Here is a 21,027-nt window from a genome sequence, read left to right as displayed (position 1 = left end):
CACCAATAAGACTATTTGCTTTATCTAGTTATATAAACGGAGTCTAAGTGACTAAAAGGTTTACCATTAACTACCGTGTGTCATTGTCACCTTCCAATATGTTCCACAGTAATTGTGCTATTACCGGGATACTCTGATGATGAAGGAGATAGAAACAGTTCTATTTAGTCTTCCAACCGAAATGCTTTAACAGGGACTACCAGCGTGTTTACATCTGACATTCTAACGTTATGCTGTAAATGTAAAACATAGAAAAACGGGTAAAGCATGAATTCTTTGTGTTGGTGGAAATATCTGGTGTGTGGCTAACATTTAGCTGTACAGAGATAAATACAGGTTTTCTTCTTCATCTGTCTCTGTACTAATCCCCTATCTCTCTCGTACCGTTACACAAACCATTCGATCTCTATCACATTTACCAAACTATATCATTTATAGGAAAGCTTCCAACAAAGATTGGTTACTTTTGGACCGACCAAGAGCCTGAATTTAAAACGAATGTATGAGGATTAAAATCCTATAGTCATCATATTTTGCGACATGATTTGGAAACAGGTGTTCGATATATTCAATGTAAATGTATAGCGTTCCTGATTGATTTTAAGATTTACAAGATAAAGTTATGGCTTTTATCTTCTAATTGGAATGGAAGAACTTCAAAATTCTATGACACCTTTTAAATCCTGATTTATCATACTCGTCCAAAATTTAGGTAGCACTCAAGGCACTTTCGAGTATTTAATGTCGGGTAATAACACTAAAATATTTTACAGTGATAAAGTGATAAATTATTATCAGTTTCGACATAGCGCGCTCACATATGTTAACTAGTTGCCATTTTTATTTCAGTATTATTATATTTGGTAATTTTTAAGGTCCCTGGTCTCGCTTCCTATAAACTATATAAAAAATTATGCAGAAGACCCTTTAACAAAATGTCAATCATCAATACATATCTTAATCCGCGTTCTTTATCCAATTATCATATAGTTTTCTGAAATCTAAGATCTGAAATCCTTGACCACAAAGGAATCCTTTTAATCGTTTTATATTCATTCTTTAGACTGACCCAGATAGATATTTTACGTATGATTTTCAAATAATCTTTATTTTACCAGGAACGAAACACCTAAACAATCAAAAATTATCTTGCCTATAGCTAATGCTTAGAAAGCCTCTTTTTCGGTCAGGAGTCGTCCCATTTTTCAATAGATGGAGCAGAAAACAAGTTTCAGAAACATTTCATTTTATTCTCCGCGTACTCTTCATATTTTTCCTGTAATTCTTTCTTTGTTCATAATTTGCCCTCGTTTTATCGAATTGAGTGACACGCTCGATTTATTTTTGGTTACATGTCGATGTTAATGTCGTTGTACTCATTTCAATTACAAAACGGGATAGACAAAGACTCGAAAGGACCTACGGTCATTTGACCAAAACATGTACACATTTCTCAAAGGGTGGCAATGTAAACACACAGGTGATAAGATTAGTTAGTGATCCCCGTGCACGTCACATCTATCTCTATTGAGTTTATCTGTCCGTGTGACAGGTGCGATTGATTCCGCCATTTGTCTCTCTTCAACCAAACGTTGGTTTTGTTAATCGTCTTTAAATCAGAGTTCAATTTCATGCGCGTGTGATATCAGATTAGTCCTTTCGATTTATGACAAATGTCAGCATACGTAATGACAGATATTACTTAACATACGTAAATACAACGATGAAAAGCAAAGGATCGTCCTGATATGACAAATGGATTATTTCCTTGAAGTTATGAGAAGTTTTTTATCTGTTTTTGGCAAGAGAATTTATCTGCTGCGATTATCCTGGGTCACGGTCAGCTCCGGTTTTTTGTTGTAAAAGCTCGAACGAGTTTATATAAAAAGATCTTCCACTACTTCATACAGTTAATCTCTAGAGGATGAAGTTAAGTATTGTCGTATTCTGCGCAACGATGCGCCATTGCCCGACAGCCACGCTGTATATATATACAGGATAATGTATATCGATTGTGCAATTATCTCAAACGATTTCATTCAGTCGTAGAGAGATGTCACCTAACATATTGTTAATTATATTGTTGTTTTGTGTTTGTTTCACTTCTTAGCAACAGCCGCCGATAAGGCCATAGGGTGACCAGGTCTACTGATGACGGGACATTCCGTTCAGAATCTGGACACACTATGAATGTTATGACAATATAAAAACAGACCTACACTATTTGTCTATGATATATCCAGCCTGTCACATCACTACGACAACAGACTTGCCACCTATCTAGTGTGATACATGTACGATTGAATGAGTGGTGAAAAGGGAAAAGGGGTCCTACTTGAGATAAAATTTCTTTCCAGATTTATGAAACGGGGATGTTTTCTACTTTATCAAGCCTGTGACAAGGCAAGCTGAAGAATTAGAGAAAAAATTCCGAATAATGGCTGACATATGCTGGAAAGTAACATTGTCGAGGGAAATTATTGGAAATACTTGGTTATTTTATTGCTTGGACCCATATGCAAGTTGGTAAAAAAAATGTTCCATCAATGTATTATTTATAACTATCGCAAATGTTGAAAACTATTATACATTGACTGAGTGCTGAACCTTGCTGGGGTCGCTAGAATTTGCCGTTTTAATGCAGAGAGAAACTCTGACTATGAGTCCGCTACCAAAACAAGATAAAATCACGTCTAGCCAGAACCGTTCAGACTAAGTTTGTTCTAAAACATGTACAAGTGTTTGTAAATGGTATCATGTTTCCTGTACGTATTGTATCACATTACAATATTATCGTTATTTTGTTTAACACTTTGTCTCTAAGTTATAAAAGATTCATTCTCATTATAGCCCCTGCATAGTTTTATGCATATATGTTATCGTATTATGTTCAACACTGCTAGCGAAATTTTTTACGACTATTATTTCTAAACAACACAATGGGTCGATATGCCAAACAGTTCTGTTTTTGATGTGATAATTAACTCAAAGCCCATCCAAATTTTATCTTTTTAAATGCGTCTATTTCATTGTCGTAGGATTGATTTTATTACTGACAATAAACCCATGTAGTAGACTATAGATTCATATTTCTATCGAGGCAGTCAGGTGTATAATGTTTATTATTACAATTTCCGTAACATTGAAACCTAATTATGTTTTGGAATATCTTCCTATTTCACAGACACTGTGCGCCCCACGCGGTAGTAACTAGTAAAGAATGTACAGCTTATTACCAGCGCGACTAAGTCAGCTGTCTAATTGTCATTGCGAGTTTCATCTTTGACACTCTCTGTAGGTGTGACCTTAACCCCCGGGATTTCGAGAATACGCGTCGTGTAGCTTAAACCATTTTGTTTAAGTGTAACATAAAGGTGGCGTAATTTTCTCTTTTTTTAATGTTCCCTTGATACAACAGGACGCACGCCACTGACGTAGTATGGGTCCAGTTTGGTACATGGGTCTTTATATGTTTACTCTGGAAGCGGTTTGTTGTGCAGTCCTTAGACGTGTGTTATATACAAATCAATTTCTGACATATATTTTCGTGCAGGTATTTATATCTATCTTGAATTTGTATATATATCAAAGATCCGATAAAAATACAAAACTATCTGGATTCAATGCGTTATCAGTACAAATGTGTAAATACTATATAAGTCTATGTCATAGAGGAAAGCTTGTTTAAAAAGGCTGAAACTTTAGTCCATTCCATTGGCAAAAATGAAAGTTTCATTGTAATTTAAGCGTGAAAGAGACTGCACATTTTCATCTTTCATACACACGTGCAGAACAATGATTAAATAAACGTCAAGAAAGACAAAATAAAACTGATTAAAAATAAATAGGGCGTAATGATTTTGATGGTTGTAAACGAGGAAAAGGCATACAATGCAAGTTTATTTGTTCTTCGATGTCGATTGGTCATGCCTTATAAGAAAACGGAGGTTCCATATCAATGACACCATAGGCTATTGTCGTGTGTCCCTCGCTTTGGTTTTATTTTTAACAGATTAATAATGATATGGTTGAACAATTAGCCCGGGGTTTAAATTAAAAAATATTGTACACGTGACCGCCTTCTGAACTGTCGAGAGGAGAAATTACAATGCTTATCTGGCAATCATCGCATTTCGTGACTGATTAGCGTGTTTCACTATGAATGGTCACCCTTCGGACACAAATTAAAGTTTGACAATGATAGTTTCCCTTTATCTCAACACTGACACCGAAAATTAGACATGAAATATTTGGGTCTATGTAATTAGCATTCATGACAAGTTGACATCCCCATGTTTACATTCGTAATTATTCAAATTATGACTGTCTGTCAAGGGTTAAAAGTAAACACCAAGTTTAATCAACCAGCAATATATATCACACTGTAAACAAATATACAATTCATTTCAAACCCTATAACCATCAGGTAATACTGTGTAATTGAATATCCAGGACACGTGTATTTGTTCTAAATCTGTGAAAAGTCGTGACATATTGACTTTACACTGGAAGGCGATAGAATTTTGATTGTTGTATTTCATTTTACGTTATTCGTTTTAAATTTGTAAACGAGATAACAGCGTGAGTTTTCTTTGTGCCATTATTGTGTTTGTGTTGATATTAATCAGTATATGTAACACCAGTGTTACATGTTTATGACTGGTTGTATATCTGTAAATATGGACATTATTGTAAAGAAACAGTCCATTCAGCCGTGCTAGAAAGGTACAACTGTAGCAACGCCATGTTAGTTTGATCTGTTTCTATTTACACCATTAGGACAGAAGCTTATTTTTACTGGTCAAGTTTAGTTTTTCCGGCCGTGTATATTATGTGACTATTTAAACGTTAAAGTTTTCCTGTCATATTTTTACAAGTTTAACTGTCCTGTTTATAAGGGTTGAAACATAGATAAAAAAAAATTATTGTTTAATTGGTTATATTTTTTATCTTAATATAACCTCCATGTATACTAAATTACATACTATCAAATGTAGAATTAAAAATACGATAACTAAACAATCACGTGGTTTTGTCTTGATTTTTCGCCATGATATTAACTATATAATATATACTACATGTATTTTAAATACACCCTATCTGTCTGCTTGTTGTCAGCTAGCGTTATCTTCATTCCTATCTAAAAGAAGGATATGAAACTTCGAGCCATTTGCAGACTTGCCAATTAACTGCATATAACTGCAAATGCAATTGTGACATATTTTATAGAATAAATGTACAGGTATACACACATGTACATGGTGTTATAATTATCCTGTATTGTAACCATATTAAGTATAATCTAACACAGGACATATGCCAGTTAAGCTTCATTCTTACACAAATTACATAAATAATTAAACGACAGAGAAGTACGCTGCAGTCTATTTTCTTCCCACTGGCAGGTTTTGGTGGTAACGTCCAAATTATTTCACTTTACAGAAGATCGTAAGAATTTCCAAAGGGAACATATTTAACTCGGGTATATATATTGTATGCAAACAAGTAGCAACGATGACACTGAAATCAAAATTTGAAAGTGTTCTAGTAAATAGAACGAAATCTTCATCGAAGTTTGGTAATCATGATAAATATGTATTCCAAGGTATACAGTTAAACTTCTATCAAGTTTTGTTTTCTTTTAAGATGACCTACCTTTTAACATTTGTTCAATTACCGATGATATGGTAAATAATGTCGAATAAAGTACAGCTAATGAGACCAGGGTGAGAGTGAGGTCTGGGTAACGAGGGAGGGACGTAGAACGGTAAACCAGGAATGAGATGGGGGTATGGATTGAGTTACTTAAATATGGAGGTATGTGATGTGGGGTATGGGTTAATTTTATCAGGGACGAGACTTGTCGGGTTATCGAACATATACGTTTAAACTTGTATAACATAAAATGTACATATCAACGCAATCGTCACCCATTTACTTACATTAATATGATATAAAGAACATGTATGTTTCCAGGAGGCAGCAAACTTACCTCAGTGCTCCTGTGTTGCATAGAAATTAGGCCCGGAAGGAGAGCACCTCACATGGTCAGCATTCCGATATGTCCTGAAATTAACACAGACTGTTATCAAACCGACGGACACATTTTCACGGCCACACTACCGTGTACAAGTATCGGGGGAACTACACACAATCAATATACCTACACAATTGTTTAGGTAGGTAACGCATGACGTTTACAACAAAGACTGGCTCTATTGTGCAGTCAGGGGATTTGGATTAAAGTCCGCTCTGTAAAATAACAGTCTTTTTTAATACATATGTATTAAAGTAAACTGTATTGTTCCCAGTACGGGAGTCGAGAATTACATTACTATTTAATTTGGTCATACGGTTCTAAAGAGGGTCTGTGCGGGTGATCGGATACACTGACTGTACACAAAGGTCACATAACAGCCTGTAACCTTTTACTTTAAGGCAACATGCTAAAACTTTATACGGTGTGCATGGGACTTGTCTAAAACTAAATCGCTTCATTAGCGCGTAAATAATATGTGATAATAAAAGACGATCCAATTATTATTATATTATTATTTCTAACGTTATAAAGATTTTTCGCCAATCAATAAATATCAAGATAACTATGTTAAAATGCTTGTATCGCACACATACCCCGTTCACGTCTTCTGTCTAAGCACGTGTTCAGTTTTCGAGCAAACCGACTGTGTAGTACAACACCCACTGGGCTGTATAAACGACTAGTATAAAGTGTTTGTACAACCTGTATATCAATTAGTTTAGAGTTGAAGATTAAGTTCTATACTTCTATTTATCTAAATACATTGACAAAACTTTACTTTTGACATAAAGTACATACAAATATTTTCTTAACGGTTTGTGAATACATCGAGTTATTTCTTGACTATGTAGGTCTGTAACATTGGTAAATATATATGTAATACTTGTGACAAAAATTATATTATCATCGAAATAAACTTATATAATTATTACATATTATAATGGTTTCCTCTAATATGTGAATTATGAAACTCATCAGAAAATTGATTTTGTACTCCAGACGTCCTCTAGAATGTAAATTATGTATCCCCGTCTCATTTATCTCGTATTAAACGTAGGCTCGTCAAAATAAACGATCCATGGAATTGAACAAAACGTATGTTACATAACATACTCGTCATCTCTCTTTACCCTGTAAGTAACAATAGATATATCATACTCGTCATCTCTCTTTACCCTTGTAAGTAACAATAGTAAGTAACAATAGATATATCATACTCGTCATCTCTCTTTACCCTGTAAGTAACAATAGATATATCATACTCGTCATCTCTCTTTACCCTGTAAGTAACAATAGATATATCATACTCGTCATCTCTCTTTACCCTGTAAGTAACAATAGATATATCATACTCGTCATCTCTCTTTACCCTGTAAGTAACAATAGATGTATCATACTCGTCATCTCTCTCTACCCTGTAAGTAACAATAGATATATCATACTCGTCATCTCTCTTTACCCTGTAAGTAACAATAGATATATCATACTCGTCATCTCTCTCTACCCTGTAAGTAACAATAGATATATCATACTCGTCATCTCTCTTTACCCTGTAAGTAACAATAGATATATCATACTCGTCATCTCTCTTTACCCTGTAAGTAACAATAGATATATCATACTCGTCATCTCTCTTTACCTTGTAAGTAACAATAGATATATCATACTCGTCATCTCTCTTTACCCTGTAAGTAACAATAGATATATCATACTCGTCATCTCTCTTTACCCTGTAAGTAACAATAGATATATCATACTCGTCATCTCTCTTTAGCTTGTAAGTAACAATAGATATATCATACTCGTCATCTCTCTTTACCCTGTAAGTAACAATAGATATATCATACTCGTCATCTCTCTTTACCCTGTAAGTAACAATAGACATATCATACTCGTCATCTCTCTTTACCCTGTAAGTAACAATAGATATATCATACTCGTCATCTCTCTTTACCCTGTAAGTAACAATAGATATATCATACTCGTCATCTCTCTTTACCCTGTAAGTAACAATAGATATATCATACTCGTCATCTCTCTTTACCCTGTAAGTAACAACAGATATATCATACTCGTCATCTCTCTTTACCCTGTAACAATAGATATATCATACTCGTCATCTCTCTCTATCCTGTAAGTAACAACAGATATATCATACTCGTCATCTCTCTGTCTCAAGTAAGTAACAGTTATTATCATTATTTACTTTACTACCTCAAAAATGATGAGTGCAAAGGAATTTGCGCTGTCAACAGTTAAACACATGCTCACATAAACAGTTATATATACAAAATCAGTAGTAAGTATCAAGTTATACTTAGAAGAAATTCAATTACATACAGATTTCAAATTTGTTTTCAAAAGTCTAATGTTATAATTATTATATAAATACGTGGTACATATATTTCATGTTCTTAACGTAAATATGTTTGAACAGAATACCAATGTACCTGTGTGTAAATATGTATAAAGAAACCAAATATAAACACAAAGGTTTATAACAGATCATTCATAATTTATTCTACTAAAATCAACTTTAATTTTAAATTATATATACAAGTCAAACATTTTTTATAGTATGTATTGAGTTCAGCCAACGGTTGTTTGTTTCAAATCAAATTTGTTTAATTGGTAGGTAAGATGACCTTCCAATAAAATGCAAGTTATTGTAAATTCTGGAAAAGAATGTAAATAAATGTATAAACTAGATTCAATATTTGAACAAAGGTGATTACACACCACAGATCATCACGGATGTTTTCTGTTTCAAAACAATGTAAAATAACTTGACTTACTATATCTGTATAGAAGCAAACACAATTGTGACACAAAAACTGTGTATTCGAGACCCGTACAGATACCATTATTATGATTATATACCAAACATTGTCCAGATAAGTTGGATGACACAGAGCTAAGCCTCATGGATACTGTGGATTCAAACCTTTGTATAACAACAAAAATCGTGAGAAGTCAGCGTCGTTAGATGTTCTTTGTTACCAAGCGTCTGTCTCGTAATCACTTACAGATTTACACACTAATGACTTCCAATACGCTATATCTGGGAAAGTACCATCATTTAGAAATAGTTAGATATGTTCAAATAAAGTATACTTTTTAAAAATCCTGACGATATGAACTTTTTGGTACATTCATAAACTGTAAAAAAAAATCTTAGAATAAAAATCCTGCATGTTAAAGAATTTCATTCATATTACATAACCTGCGTTGAAACAACAGGTTTTTTCGATATCTATATAAGCTTCCAAAGTCTTCCATCCAAGTAAAGAGGTGTACATATAAGTTCTTGTTCCCTTACCTAGATCCTGGATATATTCAACAATAAAATGATGGATCTTCTCCAGCATTAATTGTTCAGTATTCGGAACCATCCAAAGTTTCTATCCGTACAATTCAGAAGGGAAAACTTTAATTTTTAAAATCATGGAAATTGTTTTATGAGTTCGAAGCACATTGGTGTGCACTGTAGCGTAAAATGGTCATAGTACCACTTTTTCTTTCGCTACAAGCTAATTTCGTTCTTTCTGTTTATTGTTCAAAAGGATACCTAAATGAATAATTTTACCAACAACTTGTAATGTATTATCATAGAAACGGGCGTTACAGCTTCTTCTCCTTTTACATGAAAATACGACTACTTTATCTGTTAAAACAGAGTACAAGAATCTCCACTTTCGGAGATTAATTCACACGCAGTATCTGATATATTTTGATATGTACGAGAGCTGCTTACATTAGCAACGACAGCTAACTTATCAAATATTCAACATGGAATAGGTACTTTGTAATAAAGATCTCTTAATAGGGAAAAAATCAAACAGGTAGTCTATGTATAAACAATGATATCAACATAAACTGAAATATATCACTTGTTTACAGATATAAACTACAAAAAATACAGATAACATTATTACCAACTTCCTAATCATTACCGAGAAAATGCAGGTTCGTGCAAGACTTACACGTATAATATAAGCAATTCTAGTGTAGCTGGTTTTGATCAGGCCTATAAATAGTATAACAATAAATAATACACACTTGTTTTTACGACAGTATTCGTTCAATAAAGGCACAATGTCAAGATTTTTATTTCGTAAAGACGCATTTTAGTGTGTTCCAAGTGGTTGATTATAAAATAAACATCAAACATGACACATCTCGGGAAAGCAGTAAACCAACAGCCAGATGTTTAGCAGAGTTTGAGAATAGTTTACGGTTTAAAAATCGCTAAATGGGTTTTTTTTTCAGCCCGATAAATTTGTCTCTATACAGAAAAGAATTCATCAATATTTTTTTTAAAGATTACGAAAATGTGTAAGCCAACACCGCCACGTTTGTTATTGTTTCAGAAAATCTGACATTTCTACAACTAAAGATTTCGTCAGACATTCCAGTATCTATATCTACAGATGACCATTATCAACATTAATGGTTTTGTCACTCAGTTTTCTCATGACATTTAAAAATTTTAATTATCTTTTGGATTCATACGCCAGTTCTTCTTAAGTGACTTTAGCCTCCTTAAGAAGTTTCTCAAGTGACTTTCAGTCTCGTGGGTATGTACGTTTCGTAAGTGACTTTCAGTCTCGTGGGTATGTACGTTTCGTAGGTGACTTTCTGTCTTCCTTGGTATATAGGTTTCTAGGTGACTTTCAGTCTTCCTTGATATATAGGTTTCTAGGTGACTTTTAGTCTCACTTGTATATAAGTTTCTGGTTGGTTTTCAGCCTCGTGTTTATATACGTTTCTTAAAAGACTTTCAGCCTACCTTGGTATGTAAGTGTCTTTCAACCTCGTGGCTTTATACGTTTCTTAAGTGAGTTTCGGTATCCTTGGTGTATATGTCACTGAATATTCTAAGCTTTACAATAGGCTGTTTTTGTAGCCAGCTATAAAATTCTGCCCTAGTAACAGGATGGGGTTGATATATGTCACTGTCTCTCCGTATCCATAGTGTATACACTTACTGGTATACCCAGTGTTATCTATTTTACTGGTCAAGGTAACGATGTCAGTGACGGATCGGAACATCAATGAAGTGTGAAATTAATATTTTGTTCACTGAACTGTAAAATGTATCAATAAACACGAATAGCAGCGCTAGCTGCAACAAACTATCTCTGTGTATTTTATATAAACATATAGGATCCATGAAACAGTAAAGACACATGTTGGACTGATTTTAGACAGGTAATTCAGTCAAAGAGCACTTGTTATTTGAGAGTCGTTTTAATAGTTCAAGACATGACAGTTCCATCACATATCACCGATAACAATTGTCGATATCAATGGCTAGATTCTTTCATTCTAATTGTTATAGTAAAACGTACATTTTTTTAAGAATTTGAAACAATATCCTGATAATTATGCTAATTCTGATACTGCTTTCAATTCAAGCCTTACAACAATGACATAATTAAAAGTAATACTATATGGTTAGATATCACAACGCCACCAGTTTTAGTGAAAATATGCCACTTCTATACCGCATAAAAACCTAGAATATAAAGAGGGTGACTACGTACGGTGAACTGGATATCGTTGTTTACATCAGATAGCAGGTCTATCACAATCGTGTTGTTGACACACAGAAAATGTTTTGTATATTTACAAACAAGTCTACACCACTGATCTTGGACATCATATGTACCATACCATTGATAAGTGTTTTTAAGAAGCTCTATCACAAACGCCTTCCACGCGGCCCACCGACGCGATTTACTTGCGTGTAAATGTTCGACAGATACTAGTTTCCTTCCTTCTCACTACCCGCTTGAATGATTATACTAAGTACTTGTATGCTCGTTTTTTTTATCTAAGACTGTACAATCGTTGCATGAAATAAATTAATTATCACTCACCCGTTAAGACTGTGAACAGAGTTTCTAGGTGTATGTAGGTATAGTTAATCCGTCCGACCACTTCCTTGTTTTCGTTAGCGTTGTGGCACCTCAATCGATAATCAGAGCTATTTATAACGGGAGGGTTACGTGGAGTGGACGGGTAGTTCACTGTTCAGGCTTACTAAACCGTACCTGGGTCATCGATACCTGTACGGATTATTACTGAAACAATAGTTGTGAATCATTAATGAGACGTTTTCCTGCCGTTCCCTTAGATACCGTAGCAATGTTTTCAGGTGTGCAATGATAAAAAATTACCCCTTTATGTTATTAATAGATGTTATCTACAAAGTACAGACTATGTGTTTAGGGCAGCGTGGTTAGAGAAGAATACAATTCTACTGTAATACAGATCATGAGCAGTTTTTATATAATAAAGTGGAATTTACTGTTACCCAGTAAACTGTACTACGCCATGAAACATAATACTATTCACACTCTCCAATAAGGGCTCTCATTACAAAGCATTTCAAATCGGGAACGTGACGGAGCACAGATTAAATCATCGTTATATAACACATGGTGAGCAAATTCTATAGCTGCATTGAATTATAGGATAGTATACATAGTAAAAACCTATTAACGTGTTTTATCATGTCCATATCATAAAGTATTGATATTCAAAAATAAAATAATTATTTCACCAATGAGTGCAAACTAAACTTTATCTGTTTACAATAATAATTTATAAGACAAATAGCTTTAATTACTGTTGAAGAAATAGCACACAGAGTTTTTCTGTAAGTAACAGGAGACAAGACCATTAACTCAGACATATATATGTTAATCTTTAATTGGTGGTTTTCAATTCAGTCTGTATCATTGTAAAGTAAATTTAGTTCATGGTAGAGTAGTTAATTTGAGCTAAGTCAAGGTTAACATTACTTTGTATATGATAATATCAAACAATAATTAATATATTGGATTGAGTATATTTAAAACTGATGTTTTCTCATTTCATGTATAAACCAATGCTTGTTGAATAGTAGAGAAAAATGCATCCTTCTCAGAATTGTTTTCCTCACTAAATTGCTCACGTTTGAAGCTATTTAAGATTCTGATAGTCCTGAACCGGCAAAAATAAGCTTATCTTAATGTTTTAGACGATTTGGGCGTGGTGCATGTACGTTTGTCTCTGTCGGTTCCGGTCTATCTAAGTCCTCTATACCAGACTCGAAATTAATAAATAAATGAATACATTTTTCATATCATTCTATCCGACATGCATGTGCATTGATGTCTAATATTTAATTGTTGATTTGTGATGATAGAGAAGTTCCTGTTTCATTTTTTCAGTGATTACTGTCTCAAACAATTGAATACAAAAGAGTGAAAACGAGGGATAAATTATTCACAGAATCCACTCATGTACCAACAAGAAATCACCACAGAAAACGGAAGTTGTAACTAAACTTTTTTAAAAACTCTTTAAATACTCACTTGAGAGACTTCCCCGTGAAATTTTATTATCATAACAACATCGACAAGAGTAAGACAATAACAGCAAATATACCCGCATTGCTGAAAACCATTAATTAATGAGACACCTCACTACACTCTCTTGGTTTCTCACTGGTGTTATACCCATGAGTAATCCAAGAGAGAAGCAATAAATCTGTTATGTGACACAAGAAAGATAACTCTTGTTTGTGAACCTCTCCAACACCGGAAAAAGAATGACGTACTAGTAAACTTGACAGCTGTTATGCAGAAAGAGTGTAAAAACGTCTCAGTCCTGTCACTCGTAACGATATCGAATTAAAAGGTGAAGGTACGTATTTTTCGTGATGGCATCTATCAGATTTAATGTGGTTAAGTGTGCTTTTTGGAAGCAAGACATTTCAACAGGGAATCCTGTTGGTAAATTCACTTAGTAACAGGGCTCGTAACTGTAAGTTCTCGCTTAGCCTGAAGACGAGAATGTCTAGATTTTTGCAAGATGGAGTTTTTGTCCTTTGTTAATTACGTGTGACTCTGTGAGTATTTATAATTTCAAACGAGTATCTTTTAGAGTATAACTCCAGGTCATATGTGACATTGGGCTAATCTTGGCCTGGTCATAAGGTACTAATACCTAACTTGTCTTCAGTTGTTTTTGTTGAATATGAATTCTTATGTCAGATAAATATTAGCTAGTGCAAACTCAAATTGATACATGTTTCAATATTTTTGCTGAATTCTTGTGTGAAATTAAAAAAAATAAGAAAAACAGTACTGTACAGTGTACATATGCATTAAATTAACATTGTAAAAATTCCCACAATATGTGAAATTGGGGCAACCATTTCAACAACGAATTTAAGAAGATCTAACTATATAGTTGTGTCAATATTTTATTTAGTTAGAACTGTAAAATATTAGGTCTTTAATGATACACATAACAAATTTCAAATTAAGTGTTACATAATCAAATTGCACTGGTGCTAACTGGATCTATGTGATTGCATTGCACAGGTTTATGTTTGGTACAGCGAAAGATCAAGTCTTTTCCATCCTACAACTGCATGGTGACATTCAACTGGACTAACCATGGCTGAATCTTCTGCCGATATGGATATTTTTTGGTTTAATCAAGCAGATTCGGAGTCACAAGCTGATATGACTGATGAGGATTCTTTACTGCAAGCTATCGAGCAACATGATCTGGCCACCGCACAGAATCTCCTTCAAATCAAAGGTGTCTCGCCAAATTTTGAACGCAGGGGAACAAGTCCAATTTGTAGGGTCGTCTGCCTTGGACAAGAAGATATGTTAGAGCTTCTCATATCAAACCACAGTTCCCTGACCATGTCGTGTCAGAAGGACACGATGTGGTTACGACACCCTATACACCTGGCTGCGTCTAAGGGCTACTCAAACATTGTAGGCCGTCTCATTGAGTGTGGAGTGGACATCAACAGCAAGGACTCAGACCACCGAACACCTCTTCACTGGGCAGCAACTTACGGGCGTACTGACACAACACAACTTCTGCTCCAAAAGGGAGCGGTGGTGAATGTGACACAAACTGATGGTTTCACACCTCTGCATGCAGCCACTTGCCTTGGTCATCTTAATGTGTGTGAGATACTAATTGATAATGGTGCAGATGTGAATAGGGTTGATGCAGAGGGTTGGACTGCTCTTCACACTGCTGTGTGCTATGGCCAGCCACATGTTGTGGAACTACTTCTAGAAAAACACTCTTCTGTCAAAGCTGTAACTTTGGATCAGAATACAACTTTACATGTAGCAGCAAGTAGTGGATACCTGAGTGTGATGGAAATCCTCTTAACACAAGATCTGGACTTAAACAGGAGAAACATGCAGGGTTTTACACCATTCCATCTTGCGTTTTATCACAGTAAGATTAATGCTTGTAAATTGCTAATTAAACATGGAGTAGACATCCAGACCTTTGACTGTAATGGTCAGTCACCTTTGTACCTGGCAGCAGCACGTATGAATGTGAAGTTGGTCTATCTTCTCCTTGAGTCAGGTTATGATTTTAGCAAGGAAAAATGGATTCGGGAAAAACAATTTCCATTTGTAGTCCAAAAACTACCAGCTCTTTGTGAATTATTGATAGAGACTGGCAGCAACCCTAGATCACTTCAGCACATAGCCTGTGTCAGAATTCGAAATCTTATTTCTGGGAATATTGTGCCAAAAATAGAAACTTTGCCTATTCCAAAGAGTTTGATGGATATTCTAGCATTCAAATGTGGACAATTTAGTGAGGAAAACAATTCTGAGAAGGTTTGCTTTTTCTCTACTATTCAACAGGCATGGGTTTTTACATGAAATGAGAAAACATCATTTTTTAAAAGTATTCAGTCCTTTATATTAATTATTGTTAAGTAATGTTGACCTTGACATAAGAGCTAAAGGGATATCTATATCCTACTTTAAACTATGGACAGTTTGATCGAAGTTTTTTTAAGAAATGAGTGTCTAGAACACTGACTTTAATTTGGGAGGGGAATCATGACCTTAGAACCATGAAACTACAGCTCATCTCAGCTTATTGTGATGTTTCAGGTTGATCAGGTTCCCTTACATAATGAATACACTGGAATGTTTCTAAATTGGTCTACAATTTCTATAGATAGTAACAGTGGCCTGAAATCCCTGAAACATGAAATCATATGAGGTATTCTCTTTGTAATAAGTTGGACAAATTACTAAAGAAATAAAGAGTGATACTGTATTGGTCATTGTTTTTCTTGATTGATGGCTACAATCATTCTTTCTTCGCCAAACCAATAATTACTAAAATGATCGATTAAAATCTGACAGATGGTTTAATTAAGACAAACAAGGTATACACATAATACCTTCAGTCATCAGGAATGTAGTTTTGAGTAGTTTCTGGTTCCTAAAATTGGCTAAAGTTTCTTTAAAATCTAACAGTTTGTGTATAAAAGTAAAAAGAGGATTGTTGTTGCAATAAACAAAAGAATGGATGTCACAATAGATTGTCCGGATTACCTTAACTGGTTACTGGTTGTATATGACACTAAGAACAACATTTGTTTAACAATTCTTTCATATTTATTTAAAATATAACATTACCAACTGTTTTTATAAGATATCGACATATTTCACTTGCGATAACATTTTTTAAAGAAAGTTCATCATTACAGAAAAAAAAATTTTGAAAATATTCACTAATTCACTGATCTGTCAAATGTATTTGGTCCTCACTGTCATTTAATATCATGGACTTTTGATTTTCATGTCTTAGTAGAGCTTCTTTACATCGACTGCAGTCCTCCTCTGTTGATCTAAGAGCCACTTGAAGGTCAGGGCTGAACTGTGTAGCCAAGTCAACTTCCAACATATGACAGCGCACTGAAAAAAGACAAGCAAATAAATTTTTACATATTGCTGGTCTGAAGTCAAGAATCTTTTACCCCTCTGATTTAAAAATTCTTCAAAGGAACTATATTTCTGTTTATATCTCACAGAGGTGATCAATTATTTTCTTCCGCCCTTATCTATTGTTGAATACTGCCAGTCACTATGGTGAACTGAATACACCACACAGACAAACAGCTAGTCCACAAAATCCATCTAAGTTGATGCCATCAATTCAATTTACGATGAGCTTACATTCCATAAAATGATGACACAAACTATTAACAATTATGAACGATAAAATCATGTGTGAGCTGTCCTTATGGAAAGTCAGATGTTTTGTTTACATCCATGGTCAGTCATCTGTTCACCCGTAAACAATTTTTTTGAGAAGTACTTTCTTTCTTAACTTGGTCCCTAGTTATGCACAATCATTTGATCAGAAAAACAAAATGGCGGATAAGTGGTCATCATGGATTTTGAGAAAGAATGTTTCTGATCACAATTTCTTCAGAAGCATCAGATGGATCATTCATAGATTCCTCATTTTTAATGTTGTGCCCTTTTGAATTTTGAACTAATTTAAAAAACAAAAGTGGCTAGAAACTATCTAGGTTTGGCAGTTAAAAGGTATTTATTGCTATCTTATAAATTTTAATCTAAATTTTATCTTAAATTTCATATTATTAAGAGCAAGAACAGAGGAGAGAAAGGAAAATATCTAACTTTTAAAGAACAATGCGTGTCAAGAGTGATGACAACACGAGCAGCTCCTTTCCAATTCACGATTTATTCGTGCAACAGTTGCTTACATGTCCAAGCGACCCGTCTTCAGAACAACAGTCCCAGATTGTTACATCATCATATATTGATAACAACAACATTAGTTGGTTACGTCGTAGATAATGGTAGAAATGTGACGTAATGATCTATTAGATTAGGCGGAAGTCACCAAACTCTTATAGAGTTAGTGGTTTACAATTGATATAACTATACTATCTGGGTTGTAGAATTAAAGACTCTAGATTAGAATCTTCTGTTATCAGTTTTTCTCAATGATGGTAAGGCCATGTTTTAAATCTTAATTCAAATTTTATCTTAAATTTCATATTATTAAGAGCAAGAACAGAGGAGAGAAAGGAAAATATCTAACTTTTAAAGAACAAATAAAGATAAAGTGATGGTGGCTGCTTAGATCACTCGAGGGGCTCTTGTTGGATTTTTGTTTTTTTTTTTTCAAGGAATTGCATTTATGCAGTATTGAGAACTAATCTGCTCATCCCTCATTCATACATTCAAGTTTATGGTAACCAGGTTTGTCAAAATATTAATGATATTCTTTTATTTGATCAATAGATTTACAACACAATTATTATAAACAAACTAGGTTGTACAGCAGTTTTGAAATCGGTCATAATTTTCATAATTTCGAAAAGCTTAAAGGCTTTAAAATATATGTTTTATGTTTATAAGTTAAGTTCATGGAATATTTGGGTGGGGGTGGGAGGTGGGAAATCCACAAGCTGAAGTTAGTACTTGATATTTACTCACCACTATGTTTTATCATGACATCTCTCAGATTGTTAAGGTCTCTGTTCATACGATCTATTTCATTCATTGCCTCACTGTGTGTGAAATTCAGCAGTTCAGGTCTGTGAAATTGTGCCATATCCTTCTCTTCATCTTGACTAAAACCAAAAATCAACTTAATTAATATTCATCTCATAGTCAGTAAGACACTTTTGGCAAATTACAGTTCCCAAACTGTATGTGAAAATATATGCTAGGAATGCACTGCAAGTGAACCCATGCCCCAAAGTACCAGCGACAAGAAGTGCAGGAGATCGAGTACAAACTTGTTTTATGTAGATCAGACAGTGTGTGGGTCAGTGACCAACTTCCAATACAGGACACAGCCTCACCAAGGTAAACCTATGTAGTAAGTTCCAGTGACTAGCAGTGCCAGTAGAAGAATAAGCTAGAAAACGATTTTAAGATGTAACCGTCTAAGGCCAGTATGTAGGTCGGTAATCTTCTTACTGGACACAAGCCTCGCCATGGTGAACACATGCCCCAAGCATGAAGTTCCAATGACAAGTTGTGTAGGAAATGAAGTCAGAAAACTTTTTCTTTGATTATGAAGGAAAATGACGGTCAGAGTGGGGGCTTAATAATCCATGATTCAAGCATTCCCTTACCCTTACGGAGTAAGCTAAGGCCTATTGTACCTTGCTTTAGAAAAATGTGAACTGTATCGGCCTACATGTACTTTTTTCTTAAAAGCAAGCAGAACATTAACCTAATTACGTTATATTAATGGCAACTATACATGTAATAGTTGTAACAAATACATAACATGTAAATGTAACTGGTAGGGTGTGTAAATATGTACCTGCTTTGATTTCGATAAAATTCTTCAAAATATAAATACTAGCACTAAATTTATTATGTGAGGCCTAACTACACCAATGTCAATTTCATCACACAGTGAGACCGTAAGCAAATAAATACCATTTTCTTTGCGATCCACTCGAGTTCATCATTGTATCCTGGTTGAATTTACCACCTTCAACACTTTTTCGAGCTCAAAGACAGTCACGGACTTTTCCATTCTGTTCTTGCCAAAATGAAATTAGTAGAGCTAACGCTAAACAAGTAACTTTAAATCAAATTTGTTTCATTTTGCTTGTTTTTTTACTATTTCTAAAAAATACATGACATTAATTTCATATATTGTTTTAGAATGGTATATTTTCATCCAATGAAAAATTGATCTTTATTAAATGCTGTTGGACGAGTTCATATTTCCATAGGGGGTTTCTTAAATTCATTTCAACTCGGCTGTTTCCGGTAGTTATCGCAACTTCCCGGAGAAATTTCCGCCAATCTCCTGAAATTTACTAGAATTTCTCACAGAAAAAAAATGTTTCGGCCTAAACCGATACATATAGCTGTTTCACAACCAAAATCAAGAGAGCAATGAAGATTTAGATCCCTTTCCTTTGCTCCATAGAGGGGGCAGTTTTATACACACCTTATACAAACAATGTGCTTTTGAAAAGTACAGACGACCTTTGCTCTTTTCTCGCAAAGGTCTACGATAGCAAGATTTATTATATACTAGTCAGTTGATAATTGTGTGATATTGAACGTTTGACTGTAATTTGCTTATTTGTTACTCAACTTATGATATATGATGTATACTCTTTGTTGTCTAACGCAGGTTGAATGTGTGCTAATATTAGCAGCTTGGGTCTTTTTCAGACGCGTGGAGTCCATCACATGTCACCCGACCTTCACCGTTGCGTATGTTAACGCTCTTCAGATTGGGGTGCATTGATCCCATACGGTTCCAAATTCGTCAGTAAGGAAACATTTACTGTTCGAGCATGTTCCATTCAATCATACCATGGGTTGTACAATTAAAATCTGGACTTCAGTTGAGATGCCGATTCATTTTTGAGGCGAGGGATTTTTTGAGTGGTTTGAGAATTATCAGAAAGTCATTGAATTATGTCCCAGTATTAACTAACTGATTTAAACGCCTTCAAAAAAACATTATTTAATATCTTTGACAGGATTTTTATTTAATCAGATTTGTTTCTCTGGTTTTTATATCCTTGAAGTTTTAGTCATTAACGCGAGTCAGAGCGAGGCCGACGAAACCCGTTCGCGGGATTTCCTTACTTGTATATTTATAAACTAGTAAGTTGTGCATCCCGACTGCACTGAAATCCAGTATTCTATATACCGGACTAGGAAAAGTATTTATTCCAATTGATCTAATTACTGTCAATGCGGCTATCATTTGTTTGTAATAAGTATGTGTACAAGAGAATAAAAGTGAACCACGGTGTCTTATCTACTAATGTACGAGGGCTGATTGATAAGTTGTGAGCCTTGTATTGAAGAAGTTAAGCAGATAGGTCCTTTTTCCCTGACGATTTAAGGCCTTGTACCTGAACACTGGTGTTTTTGCCATTTATGTCGAAAATTGTTGAAAGAGCAGTGATTCAGTATTTACATAAGAAAGGTATATCACCTAAGGATATCCATATTGATATGGTAGCAACACTAGGGAACGATGCATCTTCATATCCCACAATGAAAACGTGGGTGACAGAATTTAAGCGAGAGAGTCTTGGGGATGACGCCTATCCTGGAAGGCCTGCCACTGTTGCAACCCCAGAAATGACCAATCAAGTCAATGATATTATGGGTTAC

General features: G+C 34.5%; 2 protein-coding genes across 2 annotated transcripts; one reads left to right on the top strand and one right to left on the bottom strand.

The window, feature by feature from the left end:
• The first annotated feature begins 13,653 nt into the window (after nt 1–13,653).
• LOC132561723 (serine/threonine-protein phosphatase 6 regulatory ankyrin repeat subunit C-like) lies at nt 13,654–16,153 on the top strand. Its single transcript, XM_060226428.1, has 2 exons — nt 13,654–13,735; nt 14,419–16,153. Exon 2 carries the CDS (start codon nt 14,494–14,496, stop codon nt 15,745–15,747), a length of 1,254 nt encoding a protein of 417 aa, XP_060082411.1. The 5' UTR covers nt 13,654–13,735; nt 14,419–14,493; the 3' UTR covers nt 15,748–16,153.
• A 465-nt stretch (nt 16,154–16,618) lies between these two features.
• LOC132561370 (uncharacterized) lies at nt 16,619–19,346 on the bottom strand. The gene is made up of 3 exons (XM_060226099.1): nt 19,315–19,346; nt 18,355–18,491; nt 16,619–16,797 (listed from the first exon to the last, which is right to left on the bottom strand). The coding sequence occupies exons 1-3, from the start codon at nt 19,344–19,346 to the stop codon at nt 16,619–16,621; spliced, it is 348 nt and encodes a 115-aa protein (XP_060082082.1).
• Between the last annotated feature and the right edge of the window lie 1,681 nt (nt 19,347–21,027).

This window comes from Ylistrum balloti, unplaced genomic scaffold (genome assembly GCF_031769215.1).
Source record: "Ylistrum balloti isolate Yb309-2 unplaced genomic scaffold, AGI_CSIRO_Ybal_v1 Utg369668, whole genome shotgun sequence".
NCBI classification, from domain to species: domain Eukaryota; kingdom Metazoa; phylum Mollusca; class Bivalvia; order Pectinida; family Pectinidae; genus Ylistrum; species Ylistrum balloti.
The sequence above is the reverse complement of the archived record's forward strand: the minus strand, read 5'-3'. Positions and strand labels throughout refer to the sequence as shown.